The sequence below is a fragment of the Suncus etruscus genome, chromosome 12, assembly GCF_024139225.1.
Source record: "Suncus etruscus isolate mSunEtr1 chromosome 12, mSunEtr1.pri.cur, whole genome shotgun sequence".
Classification (NCBI taxonomy): domain Eukaryota; kingdom Metazoa; phylum Chordata; class Mammalia; order Eulipotyphla; family Soricidae; genus Suncus; species Suncus etruscus.
In genome coordinates this window covers 32,852,088-32,876,958 of record NC_064859.1, presented here as the reverse complement: position 1 = coordinate 32,876,958, position 24,871 = coordinate 32,852,088, and the positions used below count along the sequence as shown (strand labels likewise).

Below are 24,871 nucleotides of genomic sequence, written 5' to 3'. Positions count from 1 at the left end.
TGTAGAGCAGTGGTAAAGCCTCTTTTTGTCAATTCTCAGTCAGTCCTTGTTAACGTGACAAATTATTTTACCTCTCCTCTTCCTCTTCCTTCAGTACTGGCTGTTTCATGTAACAGGAAGTATGTCCAAGGCCCAACTGAATAGTCCGAGAAGTGGTGACTGAGGGATCTTCAGCTTATATTTGCTTTAGTCCTTCTTGTTCCTAAATTGATTTGGCTGACTTTGAATAGATTATTTGATAGCATTAGAGATACAGAACTGAACACAGCTCAGCCTTTGCTTTGGAGGCCTACGTGTCCTGTGGATGTGCCACATGTTAATATGGTGTAAGAGGTCCAGTTAAGGTGTGTTAGGTGCAATGACAGCTGTGGGCAAGTTGGTGGCTCTTAGAGGATGGACAATGTCATGTCTTTCTCCTAGGAATCTGTGAGATCAGAAATACTTTTAGGCATAGCCTCGAAGACTAACCTTTGGGAGGTGTGCTTCCCATGAAAGGGAATTATGCTGGAATAAATGGATTTAAGGGGCTGGAGAGATAGTATAAGGGCTGAGGCCCTTTTCTTGCATGTAGCCAATCTTGATTCATCCCTGGTCTGCCTAGTCCCTCAGTTACCACTGGAAGTAAACCCCAGGCACTGCCAAGTGGCCCTGACAACCTCTCTCAAAAATAGAAACTGAATCCAAATGTTGAATTTCTGCCATCAGAATGTGTGTTCAGATCTAGCTGAACAAGAAAGAAAATCACACAGCTTTTGGGCTGGAGGGAGAGTTCAGAGGGCTGGAGCACACACTTTGCATGAGTAATCCATGTTTAGTCTCTTAGCCCTGGCAACACATGGTCATAATACAAAAGGTACTTTTGTATCTTTTTAGCCCAAATGATAGTATAGTGGGTAGAGTGCTTGCCTTGCACACAGCCTACCCAGGTTTAATACCTGATACCCCAGCTGGCCCCCTAAACCCACCAGTAGTAATTCCTAAATGTAGAATGAGAAGTAAGCTGTGAACACAGCTGGATGTGGTCCACAAAACTAAAACAAAAAGATGTAAAAGCATATTACAGGACATTCTACTCTGCTAGGGTCTCAAACTCAATTTACCTGTGGGCCGCAGGAGGCAAAGTCGGGGTGATCCTTGAGTGCAAAGACAGTAGTAAGCCTTGAATATTGGGGGTGTGACCCAAACAACTAAAACAAAATAAACAAAAAAAATTCCTCTAGGGTAGGGCCACAAAATGTTGTACAGAGGGCCGTACTTACTTTCCTGTGCCCTAAGTATTTAAATCTATTTTCTGAGTTAAGTACACATGGATAAAAACACTCTGAAACATTGCATATATCTGGTTTCAGGGCGCCTCTGAATTGTGAATTTGTCTGACTTTTTGTTTAGGGGGGGTCATACCCGGCAGCGCTCAGGGGTTACTCCTGGTTCTATGCTCAGAAATCGCTCCTGGCAGGCTAGGGGGACCATATGGGTTGCCATATAGGACCATCTGGGATTCGAACCACCGACCTGCATGAAAGGCAAACGCCTTACCTCCATGCTATCTCTCCGGCCCCATTGTCTGACTTTTTTGACAACCAAGAAAAAAATAACAGGTACAGACTGAGGTTAGATAATAGTAGCTTGGAAAAAATATAATGGAACATTTCCATAAATTGTTATTTTCTTAATATGTATATATATATTTATTTATTTATTTTTACCATATTGCTTGGGTCACTACAGGTCTGATATCAAAAGCCAAACCTTTAAGGAAAACCTGTCAGAGGAGAACATAGACTGTGCTGAATGAATGTCCTAACTGCAGTGGATATACTGCCATGGTATATCTGCCGGTTTACTTTGAGAATTAGTGTTCTTCAGACACTTGCCATACAGCCTCGTCTGGTAATGAAAGTTGCCATATAATTCAAATAGCCAAAGCTCTTGTTCTGTGGTTAGTTTGTTTGATTTTGGTTTTCGGGCCACACCTTGTGTCAGCACCCAGGGGTTACTCCAGGCTTTGCGCTCAGAAATCACTCCTGCAGGGCTGGAGAGAGAGCACAGCAGTAGGCTGTGCTAAAAATTTCTTTTTGCCATGCACATGGCCAACCCAGGATGGAAGATGGTTCGAATACAGCACCCCATATTGTCCCCCGTGCCTGCCAGGAGCGATTTCTGAGTATAGAGTCAGGAGTAACCCCTGAGTTTTTGGTTGTGGCCCAAAAACCAAATAAGTAAATAAATAAAGTTAAAAAAAAAATCACTCCTGCAGGCTCAGGGGACCATATGGGATATCTGGAGATCAAACCCGGATTGGCCACATGCAAGGCAAACTCCCTACTTGTGTGTGATTGCTCCAGCCCTCTCCAGGTGTTTTCTGCTGTCTTTTTCGCTTAGAGCCAGGAACTGGGTTGTTGATCACATTCCACACACTGACAACCCGGAAGCCCTCCTAACTTCTACTCTCCTACCCTGATCCTAACCCTGACCAAAACCCTGGTCAGTAGGTGGGAGGTGGTGCTGGAGTCCCCTGAGGCTGCAGGCTCTGGTGCTGGAGGCAACTGAAAAGGCAGCATTTTTTCTGTTTGTAAAATCTCTGACAAAGGGTTTGCTGGCTCCAGGTTGGGAATAGGTCACAGAAGGCCCTGCCAGCCATTCCTTAATGTGGAGACATGCTGGGCTCTGGATGGTACCCCAGCTACCAAGACTTCTTTGTTCCCTAACTGGTCAGTGGATCCAAAAACATGGTTTTGTCCACTTCATTCCATTCTCAAACTGATTTACAAATAACAAAATGATCTTCTGGCTATCCACAAAAGCAAATCTGGAGATTCTTAAAATTCTTAGAGTGCTAATGTGTCAGGGCAGAAAGTATTGAGAGTTTAGATTTGGAATCAGGGTCCAAAATCTTCATTCTGGCTCCAGATCAGATATAGGACTGATAGTTCCCCTGTGTGAGCTTAGGGTGAAGATGAAGTGAGGTGAGAACATCACAACACAAAGGAGCCAAAGGTTTGAATAAGAAAACCAGGAAGAAGAGAAAAAGAATACATAAAATGTAAACTGAAACAGGGCTGGGATGACATCTCAAAGTGCATGTGGGAGGCCCAATTCCATTTCAGCACTGTATGTCCACTGAGCACCAAAGTCAGGAGTATCCCCTGCTGGGTGTGGCCCCAAAACAACAGAGCACAAAAAAGGAAATGCCCCCCTTTTCCTTGTAAAGGGGAAAAGGCTCGAGCATGTCTAGTTAGTGCACATTGCTTCCTGCCTGAGTGTATAGGTGAGAAGTTTCTGCCTTGTCTTTTGAAAAATTTTTTGTTCATATTTATCCCAAGTGACTACACTTTTCACATTATTTCTTTTCCTAGGCTCAGGGACCATATGGGATACCAGGAGCTGAACTCAAGCCTGTCCCAGGTGGGCTTGCATGCAAGGCAAACGCCTTACTGCTGTGCCTATGCTATCGTTCTGGCCCTCCCCTTTCTTCCCCGTTTTTGGGCCAGTGGAGCTCGGGGATTACTCCTGGCTCTGCGATCAGAAATCACTCCTGGCAGGCTCAGGGGGCCATATGGGATGCTGGGGATCAAACCTGGGTAGGCTGCATATAAGGCTTATGCTCTACCTGCTGTGCTGTTGTTCTGGTCCCAACATTTACATTTTTTCAAAGCACAAAGAATAAAAAAAAGATACTTGTGTTTTCATCAATATTTTAATTATAGGAGGATAATAAGAACTAATTCAGGCAGGACCAAACACTCACATTCTATCAACTTTACATTAGCGATCTGCTGGGGCCAGAGCAGTGACGCAAGTAGGGCATCTGCCTTGCACACATGAACCTAGGATGGACCATGGTTTCCCCCGGCATCCCATATGGTCCCCCAAGGCAGAAGCGATTTCTGAGCCCATAGCCAGGAGTAATTTTTATTTCTTTTGTTAAATTTAAAGAACCACTATTTAGGGAGCACTGCAGTAGGGTATTTGCCTTGCATGTGGCCTATTCAGGATGGACCTGCTTTGATCCCCAGCGTCCCATATGGCCCACCCCCACCTAGCCAGGAGCAATTTCTGAGCCCATAGCCAGGAGTGACTCCTGAGCGTCACAGGGATCACTCCTGGTGGCTTGGAGACCATATTTTTTGTTCAAAAGGCAAAAGAAAAAGAACCTCTATTTATAAAGTGGTTCTAGCTGAAATCTTATGTTTTCAGTGTTGTTGAGTCTGTGCTTTGGAATGTATAGCTAAACAAATCTTCCAGCTCTCCAATATAACCAATGCCCTGTACCCCTATTACATTTCTCATTTTCCTTCCTGCCTTGGTTTCTTTACTTCTTTGTCCTTTTTCTCTCTTAAGTTCTGGGATGAGGAGCAATCTAGGCATCCCCCTTCACTACATTACATTTCCTAGTAAAATTATTTTTTATACCACAACTGAGTGAGATTATCCTGTTTGTTTTTCTTCTCCTAGCTTACTTCACTCAACATGATAAACTTACAGTTCCAACCAAGTTGCAGCAAATTGCATGATTTCATGGCTCCTTGCAGCTGCATAGTACTCCATTGTGTATATGTACCACATCTTCATAATCCATTGATTTTTTTTGTTATTGTTGGACACCTAGGTTGATTCCATGTCTTAGCTATTGTCCTCATTGCAGCAATGAATAATAGAGTGCATAAATTCTTTTAAATGAAAGCTTTTAAGTCCTGGGGAGAGATAACCCAAAAAAAAATTGCTGTGTCATATGGCAGCTCAGTTTTAAGTTTACTGAGGACTTTCCACACCGTTGTCCACAGCAGTATTCCCACCAACAGTGGATAAGAATTCCAGTTTCACTACATTTCCTCCAGCACAGATTGTTCTTACTATATTTGATATGTTCCATTCTTACTGGTGTGAAATGAGACCTCATTGTTGTCTTGATTTAGACTTTACTAATGATTATTGATGCTGAGCATTTTTTTTATGTGTCTATTGGTAATCCATTTGTCTTCTTCTGAGAAGACACTTCATTTCCTCTTCCCATTTTTTTGGTAGGAGTTAGGAATTTGTTTTTATCTTTGTTAATAGTTTATACATCTTGGATATTAGTCCCTTACTTGAAGTTTTAAGCTGTTTTTAGTTTTTTAGCTGTTTTTTTAGTTTTAGCCTGTGTTTTATTTATTTTTTTTGCCACGCAGAAACATTTTTTTTAACTATCTGGAACTATACGGAACGCTTCACAAATTTGCGTGTCATCCTTGTGTTGGTACCATGTTAATCTTCTCTGTATCATTTCAATTTTAGTATATATGCTGCCAGAGTGAGCACCATGCAGAAACTACTTTTATGTAGTCTCATTTGTTTATTTTTTATTTTGTTACCTTTGCCAGTGGTATCTGATCATTGAAGATGGGTTTGAAATTAAAATTTGATCAACTCTTTAGGTCTTGAATCACTTGGAATTGACTTTCATGCAAAGTGAGATATAGATTGTTTTGATATTTTTACATGTAGTTATCCAGTTTTCCCAGCACCGTTGATTAAAGTGGCATCTTTATTTCATTTCATGTTTGCAGCTCCTTTATAAAAAAATATCCGGAGTTTTGTCATTGGGTTTTTGATTCTGATTCATTGGTCACAGAACCTATCTTTGTTCCATTACCAAGCAGTTTTAATCACTAGCTTTATAAATTCAAATTAGGTAATGGGATACCTTTGCATTTCTTATTTTTCAATATAGCTTTAGCAATTTGTGGTCGCTTCTGATACCATATGAATTTAACTATTGACTTTTCTAGGTCTTGAAGAATGTCGTCCAAATTTGGATGAGATTGTATCGAATCTATATAACAGCTTAAGTAGAATAGTCATTTTAACCATATTTATTATTTCAACCATGAGCATGCAATATTTTTCCATTTCCAAAGGTCTTCTATCCCTTAAGTGATTTAGCGTTATCATGGTATAAATCTCTCATGTCTTTTGTTGATTCATAGATGCTTGATTTTTTGGGGTACTATTTTAAATGGAATAGATTCTTAGACCTCTTTTTCTTACTCACTTTTTGCAATTAAGAATGCAACTACTGGGCCGGGAAGGTGGCGCTAGAAGTAAGGTGTCTGCCTTGCAAGCGCTAGCGTAGGACGGACCAAGGTTCGATCCCCCGGTGTCCCATATAGTCCCCCAAGCCAGGGGCGATTTCTGAGCGCATAGCCAGGAGTAACCCCTGAGCGTCAAACGGGTGTGGCCCAAAAACCAAAAAAAAAAAAAGAATGCAACTACTGGAGTGGTGGCACAAGCGGTAAGGCATTTGCTTGCATGCGTCAGCCTAGGATGGACCACAGATCAATTTCCTGGTGGTCCATATGGTCCCCCAAGCCGGGAGTGATTTCTGAGTGCACAGCGTGGAGTAACCCCTGCGTGTCACTGGGTGTGGTCCAAGACCACAAAAAAAAAAAAAAAGAATGCAACTAATTTTTTTGTATATTGATTTTGAAGCCAGCTGCTTTGCTGTATTGATTAATATCTGAGTTTTTTTCTTCTTCTATGTATAATACCATGTCATCTGCAAATAATAAATGTGGTTTCTTTTTCAATGTGCATTTCTTTGATTTGTTTTTCTTGCCTGATTGCTGTAGTCATAATTTCTAATACTATGTTGAATAAAAGTGGAGACAGTGTACTTCCTTCCCTTGTGCTTAATCTCAAAATAATCTTTTCACCATTAAGATTGATACTGGATGTGGGTTTGTTATAGATGGTCCTTACTATCTTGAGGAAAGTTCTCTCCACCCCTATTTTATTGAGGGTTTTCATCACCCTCAAAAAATTGAGGTGTTAGATGTTAACAAAAGCTTTCTTTTCATCAACTGATATATATTAAGATTCTTATATTTTTATTAATGGTCTGTTATATAATTTATTTTCATATGTTGAACCATCTTTGCATCCCTGGATGAATCTCATTTGGGTTTTTTGATATGTTGTTGGCTTTGGATAGCTAAGATATTGTTAAGGATTTTGGTATCAGTGCTTATCAGAGAGTTGGTCTGAAATTTCCTTTTCTGGAAATGTCTTTCTGCTTTAGGTAGCAGTATGATGTTGACTTCATAGATGACACCATAGATGGTATTAGAAAAAACTCCTCTCTTCATTTTTTTGAAGAGATTAATGAATAAAATCTCTGAAGGTTTGATAGTGAACCCAGCTGAATCAGTAATGATTGCTTGGATATCCTTACTTGTGATTGGCCTGTTTTAGGCTTTCTACTTCCGGAGGAGTAGGAATCTCTTCAGCCTTGAGAGATAAATGACTCGAAGAATTTTTCCATTTCTTCTCTGTTTTCCAACTTAAGGTCATAAAGTTGTTCATAGTAACCTCTCATTATGTTTTGAATTATTGAAGAACCTGGTATAATTTTTCCCTTTTAATCTCTAATCCAGTTTATTTGAACAATTTCTCTTTTATGAATCTAGCTAAAAATTTATCTACCTTGTTTTACTTTTTAGAAGAACCAATTTCTGATTTTATTAATTCTTTGAATTACTTTCTTGGTTTCTTTATTGTTGATTGTTGCTCTTGTTTTTACTATTTCCCTCCTTCAACCTTTTGGGTTTGTTTGCTGTTCTTATTCCATATTTTCTGTTGTTTTTGTTTTTTGTTTTGGGGTCATATCTGGTAGCGCTCAGGGGCTACTCCTGGCTCTATGCTCAGAAATCGCTCCTGGTAGGCTGGAACCATAAGGGATGCCAGGATTTGAACCACCGTCCTTCTGCATGCAAGGCAAACACCTTACCTCCATGCTATCTCTCTGGCCCCTACTCCATATTTTTGAGATATGTGTTTAGGTTGTTGATTTGAGCTTTTTCTTAATGTGAATTTCCCCCATACTACAGCTTTTGCTGTTAATTGTATTTGTCTCAAGAAATCTTTTTATTCCTTGATTTAATCTTTGATCCAATTGTTGTTCAGCAGTGTTTTGTTCAACTTCCACATGTTGGAAGTTTTATCATCTTCTTTCTGGGTTAATTTCACTTTCACAGGATTATGAGAAGTTACTTTGTACAATTTCTATATTTTTAAATTTACAATTTGAGTTATGCCCTAATACATGATCTCTTTTGGAGAACATTTCATGGCACTAGAGAAGAATAGGTATTCTTATTTTGAGGAGTGAAGAGCTAACAGTCCCAATTCTTTTAACTTTGCATTTAAGGCTCTTGTCTCTTTACTTATATTCTGCCTTATTAATCTGCCTAGTGGTGAAAGTAGTGTGTTGAAGTCTCCCAGTACTATGTTTTTTATAAATGTGTATCTATAAGTTTGTTAGCAGAAGTTTTATGAACTTTACTGGGCCTTCATTTGGTGCATACATGTTTTTTTGTTTTTGTTTTTGTTTTTGGGGTCACACCCGGTGATGCTCAGGGGTTACTCCTGGCTATAGGCTCAGAAATCGCTCTTGAATTGGGGGACCATATGGGACACCGGGGATAGAACTCAGGTCTGTCCTGGGTCAGCCACGTACAAGGCAAATGCCCTACTGCTGCACTATTGCGCTGGCTCCTGGTGCATAAATGTTGATAATAGTCTTTTCTTTCTTTCTTTCTTTCTTTCTTTCTTTCTTTCTTTCTTTCTTTCTTTCTTTCTTTCTTTCTTTCTTTCTTTCTTTCTTTCTTTCTTTCTTTCTTTCTTTCTTTCTTTCTTTCTTTCTTTCTTTCTTTCTTTCTTTCTTTCTTTCTTTCTTTCTTTCTTTCTTTCTTTCTTTCTTTTTCTTTCTTTCTCTTCCTTCCTTCCTTCCTTCCTTCCTTCCTTCCTTCCTTCCTTCCTTCCTTCCTTCCTTCCTTCCTTCCTTCCTTCCTTCCTTCCTTCCTTCCTTCCTTCCTTCCTTTCTTTCAAGATTCAAAACCCATTTTTATTTAAAAATTAACTCTTAAAAATTTGTGAATAGAAGGAACTTACTTCAACATGTCAAAGGAAACATTATAATAAATCCACAACAAATAGCATTCTGGTTGGCCAAAGACAAAGTTTTTTCCTCTAAGATCCACCATGAAGTGATAATAGTATTTCTTGATCCTGTAACCAATAGGTAGTGTTCATCACTGTCTTTGATTACCTTCCTTATATTGAATTATATTTGGTTTCATACAAGTCTGGTCATTCTAGACTTTTTTTTCCCCCCTTCTATTGACTTATGTGATTGTTTATCCATCTTTTCACTCTGAATCTGTATTTATCCTTTAGGTGTTTTTCTTTTAGGAAGCAGATTGATGGATTTTCTTCTTTGATCCATCGATCTACACTTTGCCTTTTTTTATAGGTGAGTTTCATACATTGACATTGAGAGATTAATGATATATAAAGCTGTGTTGCCATATTTATTTATGTGTGTTTATAATATAGCTGTTTGTGCAAGAGTCTTTTGGAGGGGTTTGGGGCATACTCAGTGGTGCTCAGGGATTACTTCTGGCTTTGTGCTCAGAAATTGCTCCTGGTAGGCATAGGGGACCATATGGGATGTCAGGAATTGAACCCAGGTACATCCTGGGCCGGGCTGCATTGTAGGACAAAGGCCTTACTGCTGTGCGATTTCTCTGGCCCCTCTTCACTGTTCTTAAAGATATGAGGGCACTCATTTGATTTGATTTGGGCACTCACATTTGATTTGAGATTTAGATTCCCAATTGTTTCTTTTTTTTTTTTTTTTTTTGGGTTTTTGGGCCACACCCGGTGACGCTCAGGGGTTACTCCTGGCTATGCGCTCAGAAGTCGCTCCTGGCTTGGGGGACCATATGGGACGCCGGGGGATCGAACCGCGGTCCATCCTAGGCTAGCACAGGCAAAGCAGGCACCTTATCCCTAGCGCCACTGCCCGGGCCCCCCCCAATTGTTTCTTTATATTTGTTTCTTATATTTCTTTACATTTCAGCACAGTGTTACTTTTCTCTATAATCTGTTCATCTAACATCAGCGCCTTCACATGCTATTTCAGTGTTCAGCCAGGAGAATAATTCCCATTTGCATACAGGGCAATTGCGGAGGTATTTAAGACAAGATATCAAAACCAGAAACACTTGGACTTAGTGGAGTAGAAGGGGCAAAGTTGTTGTATGGACACTAGTAAGCCTACAGTTTTGAATTCAAGAGGCATGCAGCAGTGTAGAGAGGGAGCTTCCTCCCTGTGTGGAGTAGCCAAGGAGAAGTGGCACACGACTGGGGACAGTGGGGCAGGTGGAAGATCCAAAAATAAGGTTTTTTTTAAAAACAAATAATACAACTCATCTGTTTATAAATTTGCTAGCCTGTCTGTAATCAGTTTTCCCATTCTATTATTCACCAGCTTCACTTTCTCCATGTTTCAGAACCTCCCTGAAATCAGGCTCCACTTAGATCTCATCTGTTGCCTGCTGTTGATCAATGCACCATTTATTGCTAATCTCTCAATTCATATAGAAATCATAATCAAACTTTTTTCAATAACTCCAGACTCTAAATATTTGTGGGATCCACCAAGAGTGATCCTTGAGGACAGAGCCATGACTAAGTCCTGAGCACAGCTGGGTCTGACCTAAAAGGAAAAAGAAAAAAGAAAAATGTGGGGTCTGTGCTATAGCTCAGTGACTAACAGTGCCTGCAAGTCCCCGAGGTCATGAGTCCATGCCAAGCATTACACTCATGCTCCAAGCATGGTACTAATGTACTGGTGTCTGGGTTGGGAATGTACATAAACTTCACAACCAACTTAAAATATTGATATTTGGTCATTGCTGCAACACAAAGAAGGAAAGGTGAAAATGTTTGAATTGTTCATCTAGAGGACTATTGTTTCTAAATTCCAAATTCAGAGTTCTATGAAAATGGTGTCAGATTTAGTATTTTTCATGGCCCTTCAATTTTCTGGAGTCTACTGTTCTCCCAGCTGCCTGCAGGACAGAGCTTTCACCAGCATTTGACTGACACTTGCTTCCCTAGTTCTAGCATCTGTGATGGAACCAGGAGCCTGTATCCAGGCCATGCCACTACTTTACTGTACTCTCAAGTTAGTTTGTATTTGCACACTGTGAGGGATGATCCATGTTCTGGGGATCTAGTGAGCTCACCAACCAGTTACCTTTTTGGGCAGTAAGTAGCCCTGTACTACACCAGTCCCTGCCTCTGCATGCTCAGCTCATAGATGGGTCTGAGAGACCCAGCTGGTTCCTGGTCCATTGAGTCCCTGGAGGAGGGTGCAGCTACTCTTGGCTTCTTCCCTGGCCTTCCCCTCCCAGCATTCTTGGCTCTCTTGCATCCCCAAGGTCTGCTCCTTTGGCTCTTCAGATAGGGCAGAGCCTGTATAGTACAAATTTTCCAGACTTTGCCTTCTGCTCCCTCCCCCAGGTTTGCTTGACTCACCCCAGAGGGGTGTTTTCTGTTTTCCTGGTCACTTGACTAGCTTTGTTCTAGACATCTAGAAACTTTTCTGTCCTCCAGACCCTCTTAAATTTCTGAACCTCAGTTTATGTGTCTTTGGAGTTCTGTTTCACCTTAGTGATCATTCAGTTATCATTTTCAACTTCTGCTTGTTTTACCTCATGGTTTCTGTTTCCTGGATGGACCAGGCAAAAATCCAGACCATGTAACACGGCCCAGTGCACAGAATGAATCAGAGAATCTTGTAGGGATGGCCAAGTGACTCCAAGCTCCTTGGGAAGCAATTGTCTGCAATAACAGCATTTATTTTCTAAAGTGAATTTTTGGGGCTCGGGATGTAGCTTGTTGGTATAACAGTTACTTTGCATGTGAAAGGCTTTCAGGTTTTGACCTCTGGCCCACAGAAACAAGAGTTTGAAATAACCTCTTAGCTTGGGTAAGTATACACCCCCAAGTTTTAAGTCTGCTAGGTGCCTCCTTCCTTTAGGCAGGCACACACTGTATTACGTGGTTGCGGGCTTCCATGAAGGAGGGGTTCGGACTGGGAAGATGCCTTCTGCCTGAAAACATGGATTTTATCATCAGCACCATATAGTCCCCCAAATATTGCCATGTATGGTTCCAAAACAAAAAGTAAGACAGATTTCTATGTTTTTTGTTTTTTGGGTTTTTGGGGCCACACCCATTTGATGCTCAGGGGTTACTCCTGGGTAAGCGCTCAGAAATTGCCCCTGGCTTGGGGGGGGGTCATATGGGATGCCGGGGGATTGAACCGCGGTCTCAATCTTTCCTTGGCTAGTGCTTGCAAGGCAGACACCTTACCTCTAGTGCCACCTCGACGGCCCCAGATTTCTATGTTTACCAGCACACATAGAAGTGATTTTGCTTCTCTCCTTTCTTTCTCTCCCCGGCTCCACTCTCTTTTCCCCCTCTCCTTTTTTCTTTCTCCTTTCTTGCACCTTCCGTTTCTCTCTCTCTCTCTCTCTCTCTCTCTCTCTCTCTCTCTCTCTCTCTCTCTCTCTCTCCCTCCCTCTCTCTCTCTCTCTCCCTCCCTCTCTCTCTCCCTCCCTCCCTCCCTCCCTCCCTCCCTCTCATCCCCTCCATTCGCCCTCCCCCCTCCTTCCCGACACTGCACCACTGCAGCTGCGGCTCCCTCCTCGGCCCTACCCCCTCTCAAAAAAAGAAGTGATTTTGCAATGTCATCACTTTGGATAAAATATTTTGTATGTGTATAAAAATATTTTTGTGTGTATGTGTGTTTTACTTCTGTTGTTCCTCTGATCTGTGATCTTTTTTTTTGGGGGGGGGTGAGGGAGTTGAACACCCAGCTGAGCTCAGGGCTTATTCCTGGCAGTATATGAGCGCCATATGTGGGCCAACTATATGCAAGGCAAATATCTACTGTACTATCTCTTCAGACCCCAGTGCTTGCTCATTTTTCAACTGTGTTGCTCACATTTTTAGTTGTGTTGCTTGCCAGGGTTTATGTACTTGATTGTGGTGCTTATACATGGTTGTTTACAGTACTCAGGTATCATATTTGGTTGCGGCACCAGGGATTCCAAATAGCAGAACACGTAGGCTCTCACTATGGCACATCAGTGATATGGGATTGAACTTGTGACCTTGTGCTTACAAGGCAGCTGGGATCACAACTGAACTTTTCGTATCTCAGGTGCATCTGAGTGATGCAATTCATACTTTACTCTTCACTGCATTCAGCAGTCTTGAGGGCCAGTGTCTATTCATTCAACAAGTGCCAGTCATTTGCAGGAGCCCTGGGCTGAGGGAATGACTGCAAAGTCAGGGATCCTGCTAGGTGGACAGTGTGTTGATGTGAGCTGTCATGATGATGCCCCTTCCCCTGGACACAGGTTCCCTGCAGGAGTACTCACATGGAAGAAGCTGTATCTCTAGGAAGGTTCAGCAGAGAACCCCACTGTGAAGTCAGAGGGGCAAGGCTGGGATTTTTCTGGCCCAAGTATGTGTGCTTGATGGTTCTATTCAGAGGATGGAAGCAATGTTGATGCAGGAGGAGGTGAAAAGGAAAGTGCCCCATATCACCATGTTCCCTGGCTTGGAACAGTGACATGTATACTGGCATGTGCACAAGAAAAGAGGAGCTTGGCCAGAAACTCTGGGTGCTCTGATTGAAGGGGGCTTTTCTGGATGATGGTACTCAGTGAAGGAGCAGTAGTATGCATGGTGGTCTGACCAAACTGGGCAGGTCACTTTACATAACTAGACTTTAGATCTAGGGAGAGGGTCACTTTCTTTCACTGTAGGCTAAGCTCTTATCTTCACCCTTTTCTGAAATACACATATTTTTTTTGTTTGTTTTTTGGGCCACACCTGTTGACGCTCAGAGATTACTCCTGGCTATGTGCTCAGAAATCGCTCCTGGCTTAGGGGGTCATATAGGACACTGGAGGATCGAACCATGGTCTGTCTTAGGCTAGCGCTGGCAAGGCAGACGCCTTACTGCTCTGGCCCTGAAATTACATTTGTGTTTATCAGAAGAATAAGCTTATTGATTTATTTTCAGTGACAGATGCCACTTGAGAAAATAAGGATTTGGGAGGATCATAGTCAAAACAGTGGAAAGCAGAACATGTGCTGCCCGACACTTGGATGTTTCCTTTTGTTGATGGGACAGTGTAAATGAATTATACTATGCACTTTTTTTTTCTGTTGAGCATGAACGATTCTGCCAATGACTGTGAGCCATGGATTTTGCTATTAGTTGGTAGCTGTTTAGTGATTTTGCAGACTAGAAAGTAGATTAGGGCACTGGTTCTCACTTTGCACCAGCCTCAAGAGAAGAGAGCCTTAGGACTCTCCTGCTCCAGCCATGGCATGAACCCAGGCTAGGTTTGTTTCCACTAAGAGCAAGCCTCTAGGAATTTCCCAGCCCTTGTTCTACTAATGAGCTGACTTGCTAATGCCCTTATTACCCGCACTGCCATTAGTGTTGCTCTTTCTCCCACAAGCACTTACCTGCAAACTGGCCCTTTCTCTGATACGCAGCAGGTGGAAGCAGCCTGGATAGTGGAGACTGAGGAAAGCCACTCACTTTCCCAGATGAGGCAGCAGGTCCTCAGGGAGGAGGAAGCATCTTTTCATTTCCCAAATCTGGCCCCGGCCCTGTGTCTTGCATGTCCCTGAGGCCTTGCATGTCTGGTACACCCACGAGAGTGGAGGAAGGGGAGGATCCTCCTGGACACAGAGGCTGCTGCTCCCAGATACCTGAGGTCACCTCAGGGTTGAACACTCGTCTTGGATTTCCTGTCCTCCACCTGGCTAGATCAGGTGATTTGCCGTTTGTCAGGTGGCAGGTCATAAAAAGGTCTGAACTTTGGCATGGTGATGGAGGGGGAGGGAAGAGTATAGATGGGCTCAGACAGCATAGTAGGGCTCTAATTTAGGGTTCAAGACTCTGAGATGAATTGTCAAGCTTTGTGGGTCCCCTCAAACTTTTCTCTGCTATTGACCAGCTGTGTAACTGTGGGGCCAATCAAACCACTATGGACTGGAGAGATGGTACGGGACACTTGACTCATACATACTCAGTCCCATTTCTATCCCTGACACCCTAGCTGGTCTCCTAGACTTGCCAGAGGACACTTATGAGCAGTGAGCCAGGAATAACCCCTGAGCACTGTCCATGTGGCCACCAATGAAACCAAACCACTAATCAGTTCTCTGCAAATCAAACCACCTTTCTTTGCACTTTGTAATGGGATTGTGGTTACAGTCATATAATCAGTAGCATCTAAGTGCTAAAGCAGTTGAATTTGTTTTTTATTCTTTATTTTAGTTCATTCTTTAGACAGGCAGTAACCAACCTGGGGAATGATGAGCATAAGATCTCAGGATGAATGTTGTGACCTCTAGGGTCCTGTACAGTGACAGAGTGTTGGAAAGGCAGGGGATATAAGGCCATGGTGCAGACCAATGTTGTGGCATGCAAAAAAAACCCATGAATCAGGACTTTGGGGTAATCCACTTCCCAATGCTATCTCAGGCAGCCTAATAGTGTAGTAACATCAAGGAATGTTAAACAAATTTTTTTTTTTTGTTTTGTTTTTGGGCCACATCAGGCAGCACTCAGGGGTTACGTGTTACTCCTGGTTCTGCGCTCAGAAATCTTTCTTGGCAGGCTCAGGGAACTATTTGGGATGCTGGGGACAAACCCAGGCCAGTCCTGTGTCGGCCGTATGCAAGGCAAATGCCCTACCTTTATGCTATCACTCCAGCCCCAAGAATCTTTAATCTAGGGGCCTGAGAGATAGCATAGAGGTAAGGGCATTTGCCTTGCATGCAGAAGGACAGTGGTTTGAATCCCGACATCCCTTATGGTCCCCTGAGCCTGCCAGGATCGATTTCTGAGCATAGAGCCAGGAGTAACCCCTGAGTGCTGCCAGGTGTGACCCAAAAACCATAATCTATGGCTGTGATTAAATCATTTTTATTTGGGGGGATTTTTTTTTTTTGGTTGGTTTTCGGGCTTACTCCTGGCTCTGCACTCTGCCACTTACTCTTGGCAGAGTTCAGGGCACCACGGGATACCAGGGATCAACCTGGTTGACCACTTGCAATACTATTCACATGGTTTGATCAGATCTCTCTATATGACTGTAATTTCATCCAAGTCGGATCTAGTTTGTGTCTACTGTCTTTCTAAACATTTTACTTGCAAAATAAGGAAGAAAGTTGTTTCTTTTGTTAAGTAAAATCAGAAGTTTCAAGACCCCTTCATTCCTGTTTGAAGACTTGACCCTCAGACGTAAGGTGAAAAGTTACAATGTGGAATTTTCTTCTTCCCTTACTCAACAGTAAAAATTCTGGGTTTCACAGTGAAGATTATATGACATCTTCCCCAGCTTGGGGATAAGCTTCCTTAGTCAAATTCTTTTTAAGCAATGTAACTTCCTGCTTAGAATAGAATTTTATGTTTGCAATGGGAATATTTAGTCAGATATTCAGAGAACTTTTTCCCACAGATATTTTTATGGGGGTCATTGCTTTATCCTCCTTTCCATGAACTTTTATTTGTTGTAACCAAAATTTCCCATGCTGAGCTGTGCCCAGTTCACAAGTTAACATTTAAACTTGTTGAAAAATGTGTACTAGAGACTCTTGGTTTTCCCACCCTTCCTCTTCCTCAGGTTGGTTTGGAAGACATACCTTCCAAAAAGTGGTAAGAATTAACCAAGCTGTGTTGGGGAGTTTAAACTCTTAGAGAAGTGAGGTTGGAGTGATAGAACAATTGATAAGTATGGTGTTTGCCTTATACAAAGCCAAACCGGGTTCGATCCTGTATGCCTCAGATTGCCCACTAAGCTTGCTAGGAGTGATCCCTGAGCATAGAAGGATGGTTGACCATTCTTAGAATAGCACCAGTATTTTTCTTCCTTTGAAAAATCTTGGTCACAACCCAAAGTTCTGTGACCCTCTGCCATGGCTCTTTCCTATGCCAAACATTAACTCCTGACCTGGACCAGTTTTCACCCTGTGTCTTCTAAGTAAATGAGATCTGGGGCCAGAGAGATAGCACACGGGTGTAGGGCGTTTGCATTGCAATCGGCCACCAGGAGTAACCCTGAGCACCTCTGGGTGTGGCACAAAAAATGAGGGGGGGGGGAGGGAGGAGAGAGAGAGAGAGAGAGAGAGAGAGAGAGAGAGAGAGAGAGAGAGAGAGAGAGAGAGAGAGAGAGAGAGAGAGAGAAGGGAGAGAGAGAGAGAGAGAGAGAGAGAGAGAGAGAGAGAGAGAGAGAGAGAGAGAAGGGAGAGAGAAGGGAGAGAGAAGGGAGAGAGAAGGGAGAGGGGAGAGAGGTAAAAAAGACCTGTGCTATACACCATAGAATCATGCTGGCCAGATGTTGGAGAGCCTGGGGGTGGGGGAGGGAGGGGGGGGGAGAGAGAGGAGAGAGAGAGAGAGAGAGAGAGAGAGAGAGAGAGAGAGAGAGAGAGAGAGAGAGAGAGAGAGACCTGTGAGAGATAGATAAAAAAAAAAAAGACCTGTGCTATACACCATAGAATCATGCTGGCCAGATGTTGGAGATTGGGACATGATTGAGGATTGATCCTGGATTTTATATATATATAATCCTGGATTATAGCAGAAAAAGCTGAAAACCTTGGGCAAGAACAGTATACCTAATACATTCCCCAGAGTTGTGCTTTCAGTGATATCTCACTGTGACTTCAAACATCTAGATTCATTCCAAACCTAGATACATAACTTGCACATTTTCCCCAAATCTTTTCATACTCATGTCATTCATTCTGAATCTTTTCCTCAGAAATCATATTAGGTCCATGACCTGCAAGTATCATGCTTCTGTATTTTCTTCTTTAAGCTAATTTTTTAGAAGCTAGAAGCTTCAGGAATAAGCCCACTGATAATCTTTCCTTTCTGAGTTGAAAATTTCAGGGTTGCAATGTGGCTGGTTGTCTCCAAGCACCATTGTGCCTCTCTCCCAACACAAAAAATAGAGGGCAGCCAAGAAGTTGCCACAAATGAATTGGTCACAGCATTACTGTTTTTCCCAAATTCCTTTCCAGATTCTTGTCTTCACTATAGTTTCTCTCCACTCACCCAGTCCCTTTCTTTTATTTATACAGAGGCCTGTAACCTAGAAATCAGTGATGCGGGGCTGGAGCGGTGGTGCTAACGGTAAGGCATCTGCCTTGCCCATGCTAGCCTAAGACTGACTTCAGTTTGATCCTCCAGCATCCCATATGGTCCCCCAAGCCAGGAGCGATTTCTGAGCGCATAGCCAGGAGTAGCCCTTGAGCATCACTGGGTATGGCCGAAAAAACAAAAAAGGAAAAAAAAAAAAAAAAAAAAAGAAAGAAATCAGTGATGCTTGGTCAGGTACCACTTTAGCAATATCAATTCAGAGCAATTTTTTTTCAGTCTTTTTTTTTTTGTTTGTTTGTTTTTTAGGGGGATGGGAGGGCTTTGGGCTACGTCGTGGTATTCAGAGACTACTTCCAGCTCTTTACTAAGGGAGAGTTCCTGGCAGTGCTCAGGGGAATCATGTAGTGCCGGGATCTAACCCCAGGTCTCTTGCCTGCAACACTTCCTTTCAGTCTATTGGGCTATCTGTCTGGCTTCAAATCATTTGTTTTTGAAAAGTATTTTGTCCCAATTTCAGAAGCCAAAACAAAAACAAAATTGACTTATTTTCCAAAAGATGATCTATTCTTGAACAGAACCAGATGCCATTGTATGTTAGGCCCATAGCTGCAAGGTTCAACTTGTCAAACAAAGATCCTTCTGGATGTGCAGATGAGGCAGCCCCGGAGTGTGCAGATGTTACCATTGCTTAGGTTTTTTGTGGTTTGGGACCCTTTTCAATTGTAGCTATGGAATAACAAGTGTCTATTTGTTGATGTGTGTCATATTTTATTTTTTAATTTGATATTAACTCCTATGGAGGAAGTTTTGAAAAGTTGAAAGACAACTTTGACTTACAGGTCTATGACTGAAATTGTTTAAATTTTGGTTTAAATTACAAACACGTAACAAGATTAAGAACAACAACACAGAACTGGAGAGATAGCATAGCAATAGGGTATTTGCCTTGCATGCAGGACAGTGGTTTGAATCCTGGTATCTCGTATGGTCTCCCTAGCCTGCCAGGAATGATTTCTGAATGTAGAGCCAGAAGTAACTCCTGAGCACTGTAAGGGTTGAACCCCCCTCCTCCTAAAAAAAGAACAACACAGATTTAAAGTTTTTTTTTTCTACTCATACATTCTGGATAGTCATTATGCAGCAATGTCAATGCATTCTCAGCACAGCAAATACCTTCAACTCTGAGACTTAGAATTTGTTGAACTAAAAATTCCTTTCAGTAAAGTAGTCACATATTTTTGTTCCAAATTCCATGGCATAACAGTGACAACTTGACATGGTGGCCTGGGAAATCCCACTTCCTTGGCTGGGATTCCAGCTCCGTAACTTCTTTCTTCCCTTAGGTATAAGATAGAAATAAAGATAACTAAACCTTTTCATAGACTCACTATATCAAGTTAGGTAAAGCCTGACTTCTTAAATTGGGGTCAAGACCCCAGATGAAGTGTAATTTAATGTGGAGATTTATGTAAAATGTATTTCTTAGAACCGGAAATACAGTACAGGATAAGATGCTTGCCTTGAACATGCCCATTCTCTTTTTTTTCTTTCTCATCCCCAATAACACATGGTCAGATGCCCTGTACCACTAGGAGTGACCCAAACACAAACTAAAAAAATTTTTATCTTAAGATTTCTTATCAGGGCCTGGAGAGATAGCACAGCAGCGTTTGCCTTGCAAGCAGCCGATTCAGGACCAAAGGTGGTTGGTTCAAATCCCGGTGTCCCATATGGTCCCCCTTGCCTGCCAGGAGCTATTTCTGAGCAGACAGCCAGGAGTAACCCCTGAGCACTGCCGGGTGTGGCCCAAAAACCAAAAAAAAAAAAAAAAAAAAAAAAGATTTCTTATCAATAGGGGCCAGAACAATAGCACAGGGTTAGGGTGTTTGCCTCGCATGTGCCAATCCGGGACAGAACTGGGCTTGATCCCTGGCATCTCATATGGTCTGTCAAGTCTGCCAGGAGCGATTTCTGAGCACAGAGCCAGGAGTAACTCCTGGCACCACCAGGTATGGCCTGAAAAACAAACAAAAAAAAGATTTATTGTCAACAAATGTTGGGTATGCCACTTATTATATACCTGGGTTACATAACATTATTTGAACAGAAAGGAATCACAAGTGGGATTTATTTTTGGGGGTGGGTACCACACCCAGTAATGCTCAGGGGTTCTTTTCTGCTCTGCTCTCAGGAATCATTCATGGCAGGCATAGGGGACTATATAGAATACTAGGGATTTAACCCTGATCAGCCGGGTGCAAGGCAAACGTCATACCTTCTGGACTCTCACTCTGGCTCACAAGTGGATTTTGGGGGGGGTGGGTGGGTTTTGGGCTACACCCAGTGATGTTCAGGGGTTTACTCCTGGCTCTGTGCTCAGAAATTATACTGGCAGGCTCAAGGACCATATGGGATGCTGGGATTTGAGCCCAGGTCCATTCTGGGTCGGCTGCATGCAAGGCCAATACTCTACCACTGTGCTGGTCCTCAAATGGAAATTTCATTTATTTATCTATTTATTTATTTAGGTTTTTTGGGGGTCACACCCAAGGCACTCAGGGATTACTCCTGGCTTTGCACTCAGAAATCACTCCTTGTAGGCTTTGGGGACAATATTGGATGCTGGAATTAGAACCACCATCTGTCCTGGGTTGGCTACATACAAGGCAAATGCCCCTTTGCTGTGCTATCTTTCTGGCCCCTCAAGTAGAAATTTTTTTGTTTTGTTTTCGGGTCACACCCGGCAGCGCTCAGGGGTCACTCCTGGCTCTATGCTCAGAAATCGCTCCTGGCAGGCTTGAGGGACCATATGGGATGCCAGGATTCAAACCACTGACCTTCTGCATGCAAGGCAAATGCATTACCTCCATGCTATCTCTCCGGCCCCGTCAAGTGGAAAATATTTAAGGAAAAAAAACCTAAAAAGCCTTTGAGTTTCATGCCTGGGAGTCAATATTTGAGATTTTTGACTGGAGGTAGCCATTTCCTTAACTGCTTCAGAAACAAATACGAATAGCCATTCCACTTCTTGGACTGCTTTTAAATGTGAAGCTTACCTAATGGTTATTCTGGTGAAGGTTATGCATTTAAACAGCATTGCACTCTGGAGCAAACAGTTCCTTGCTCTTTGTTCTGTAGCCTCACAGCCTGCAGTCTATTCTTGACCTTTGATATTTCACTGAAATGTCATTTTGATTTCTCTTTTTCCTTTTAGTATAAATTGCACAGACCCTAACTTGAATTTTGAGAAGTGTACTTACTAATGAAATGCTTCATCCAGGGACTGGAGTGGTGGCGCTAGAGATAAGGTGTCTGCCTTGCCCGTGCTAGCCTAGGACAGACTGTGGTTCGATACCCCGGCATCCCATATGGTCCCCAAGCCAGGAGTAATTTCTGAGCATCACTGGTGTGGCCCCCCCCAAAAAGAAATGCTTCATCCAGATATACATATTAAAGTTCTATACCCCCCAAAAGGCCTCCCCTGCACCTCTATAGTCAAAAGTTCTATCCCCTGTTGGATTAACCAGTTTTCACCTTAGTCAGGGACGGTTTCTTTGCATGTGTGTACTACCTGGGCAGAAAGAACTTCTAGATAGGCTCCCTTCCCCAATCTGTTCTCCATTTATGGTGTGGTGGCCCTATACTTCCCAATAAAGACCAGCTCAGGCAGATTTCTACTGCTTATAGTGGAAAGATTCCTGGACTAGTTTCATCTCCCTAGCGTAATATGGATTCTTTCCTGCATCAATCTTCTTTCCAGACCCGTGCTCCCAACACGTGAGGATTTATCTACAATCCCCATCAAATTCTGTTTTCTGGGACTTTAATACATTTTGCTCTTTTGAACCTAACAGAAATGGCACTTGGAAATCTGCCTTTCATTTGCTATGTAATGTTGCTGATAGTAAGTTTTTCATTATGAATATATCACAGTATGATAATTATCAGTGTGAGCCTACTAAGATAAAAGTGGTATGAAACTCTTTACTCTGTCTCTTTGAGTAATATCTCTTCTATCTTATATCCCTGAACCCTGGGCAAGAGATTCTGCTTTTGGTTTTCTCATCTTTATTGTTTCGAGTATTTTTTTTTTTTGTGCCATGGCTGCTTATGCTCAGGGATTATTCCTGGCTCTATACTAAGGGATCCTGACAGGTATGTAGCATTGGGAATTGAACCTAGTCCAGATACATGCATGACAAGGATGTTATTTGTGTACGATCTCTCTAGTCCCATGGTTTCCTCATCTGAAAATGTTGGGTCAAAAAACCATTCAGGGTTGAGACCATTGTGTTTTGAACAATGAATGGAATAAATGTGAAATTAGTGAATTCTGTGTTGCTATATACTCTGTGTGCTAAATCACAATATTATTGTATTTGTTGTGAGTTGTGAGCCATTAAGTTTGCAGTACACAGATTTGGGTGTCTTTGTAAGTGAGGAAGTCCAACACCTGTGTGATAATTCAGTAAACATCTGGCCTGGAGTGTCCAAAACAGCTACTCAGCAGTCACGCAATGTTTATTATAGGGCTGTTGTGTGTGTATGTACACATACGTGCATGCATACATGCAGCCTTACCAACATCTTTTGGAGTGGGTCATTATCTCTTTTTTTTATAGATAAGGGCCCAGTATCAATAGTGTCATCAAGACATGTAAAAGAATTCGGATGAGGGGCCAGAGAGATAGCATGGAGGTAGGGCATTTGCCTTGCATGCAGAAGGATGGTGGTTCGAATCCCCTGAGGCTGCCCGGAGCGATTTCTGGATTTCTGAGCGTAGAGCCAGGAGTAACCCCTGAACGTTGCTGGGTGTGGCCCAAAAACCAAAAAAAAAAAAAAGATTTCAGATGAAAGGGTCATGAATTGAGCCTTGGTAATAGTGCAAATCTAGTAATCTAGTATCAACTCGAGGCCAGAGTTTGGGGCCAGAGAGAGAACTAAAAGGGTCATTTGAGTACACACTGCATTAAGAGGCTCATGTTCAGTCTTTGGCACCACATGGTCCCTAAACTATATGTGCTACCAAACCCAAAAATAAAATAAACTGATTCCAGGGCTAACAGAGATCAAGAAGCAGGCAAGTGACTTAAATGAATACATGTGCGTAAATGCAAATTGGTCATTAATACAGTGTCTCCTCCCTTTTATTTTAGATATGAGAAATGAGTGTTGGACGTCGAAGAGTAAAGTTGTTGGGTATCCTGATGATGGTAAATGTCTTCATTTATTTGATTGTGGAAGTCTCCAAAAGTAGCAACCAAGAGAAAAATGCAAAGGGGGAAGTCATAATACCCAAGGAAAAGTTCTGGAAGATATCTGAGCCTCCTGCCGCCTATTGGAATAGAGAACAAGAAAAGCTCAACAGGATGTACAATCCTATCTTGAACATGTTCGCCAACCAGACGGGGGACGCCTTGGGGTCGTCTAATATCAGCCACCTGAATTACTGTGAACCTGACTTGAAGGTCACATCCATCGTTGCAGGTTTCAACAGTTTGCCGGACAGATTTAAAGACTTCCTGCTGTATCTGAGATGTCGAAATTACTCCCTGCTTATCGACCAACCAAATAAGTGTGCAAAGAAACCCTTCCTGTTGCTGGCCATTAAGTCCCTCACGTCTCATTTTGCTCGAAGGCAGGCCATTCGGGAATCCTGGGGCCGAGAAACCCATGGGGGAAACCACACCGTGGTGCGGGTCTTCTTGCTGGGCCAGACACCCCCCGAGGACAACCACCCTGACCTGTCCTACATGCTGAAATACGAGAGTGAGAAGCATCAGGACATTCTCCTGTGGAACTACAGAGACACTTTCTTCAACCTGTCTCTGAAGGAAGTGCTCTTCCTCAGGTGGATGAGCTCCTCCTGCCCTGACGCAGAGTTCATTTTCAAGGGCGACGACGACGTCTTTGTGAACACCCACCATATCCTGAATTACTTGAATAGCTTATCCCAGAAGAAAGCCAAAGATTTGTTTATAGGTGACGTGATCCACAATGCTGGACCTCATCGGAATAAGAAACTGAAGTACTACATCCCCGAAGTTGTTTACACCGGCGTCTACCCGCCTTATGCGGGAGGAGGGGGGTTCCTCCTCTCGGGGTCCCTGGCCTTGAGGCTCTACAATGTCACCGACCGGGTCCTTCTCTACCCCATCGATGACGTTTATACTGGAATGTGCCTTCAGAAACTTGGCCTCGTTCCAGAGAAACATGACGGCTTTAAGACCTTTGACATAGAAGAGAAGAACAAGAATAACATTTGTTCCTATCTCAACCTGATGTTAGTCCATAGTAGAAAACCTCAAGAAATGATTGATATTTGGTCTCGATTGCAAAATGTTCATTTAAAATGCTAGTCGGCTGCAAACTCACTTTTGCATAGACAGGCTTATCACCAGTAGAGCCCCGGTTGTATTGCTACACACGAGGGGTCATTTCTACGTAAGCCATCAAAATTGCCTTTCAAATAGTATCTGTTTGTGGGCCTCTCTGTCCTTCATTGTGGTACTTCCTACAGAGGGAAAGCAGATCATGATGTGTGCAGGGAAACTATGGTTGGATGATTGGTTCTGGTCTGGTCCTCCTGGCTATAGTGGTTATTACTTTTTTGTTGATTTTCCCCAAATTATCTGAAACCTTCAGTTTATGCAATTTAACCACTTAAAGACTATTTTTGTTTTGCTCTCATAATGGTTTTATTACATTTTTTTCATTACAACAGGATTATCTGCAGTTCAGTTGTTTTTAAGTCCATTGGCTACAAAAAGTTTTGTTATGCACAAGTTGTTGTGTGTGTGTGTGTGTGTGTGTGTGTGTGTGTGTGTGTGTGTGTGAAATAGAAGT

General features: G+C 42.5%; 1 protein-coding gene and 1 non-coding gene across 2 annotated transcripts in view; one reads left to right on the top strand and one right to left on the bottom strand.

Moving 5' to 3' along the window:
• The window catches only part of B3GNT2 (UDP-GlcNAc:betaGal beta-1,3-N-acetylglucosaminyltransferase 2), a 45,727-nt gene extending 21,114 nt beyond the window's left edge, over positions 1-24,613 (top strand). Inside the window, exon 2 of the mRNA XM_049784743.1 lies at positions 23,182-24,613. Within this exon, the coding sequence (XP_049640700.1) occupies positions 23,191-24,384 (1,194 nt within the window). The 5' untranslated portion in view covers positions 23,182-23,190 and the 3' untranslated portion in view covers positions 24,385-24,613. The remainder of the gene's footprint in view (positions 1-23,181) is intronic.
• Positions 5,192-5,298, bottom strand: LOC126025235 (U6 spliceosomal RNA). The gene has a single exon (XR_007501276.1). It is a non-coding gene; the product is annotated as a U6 spliceosomal RNA (small nuclear RNA).
• Positions 24,614-24,871: the final 258 nt, after the last annotated feature.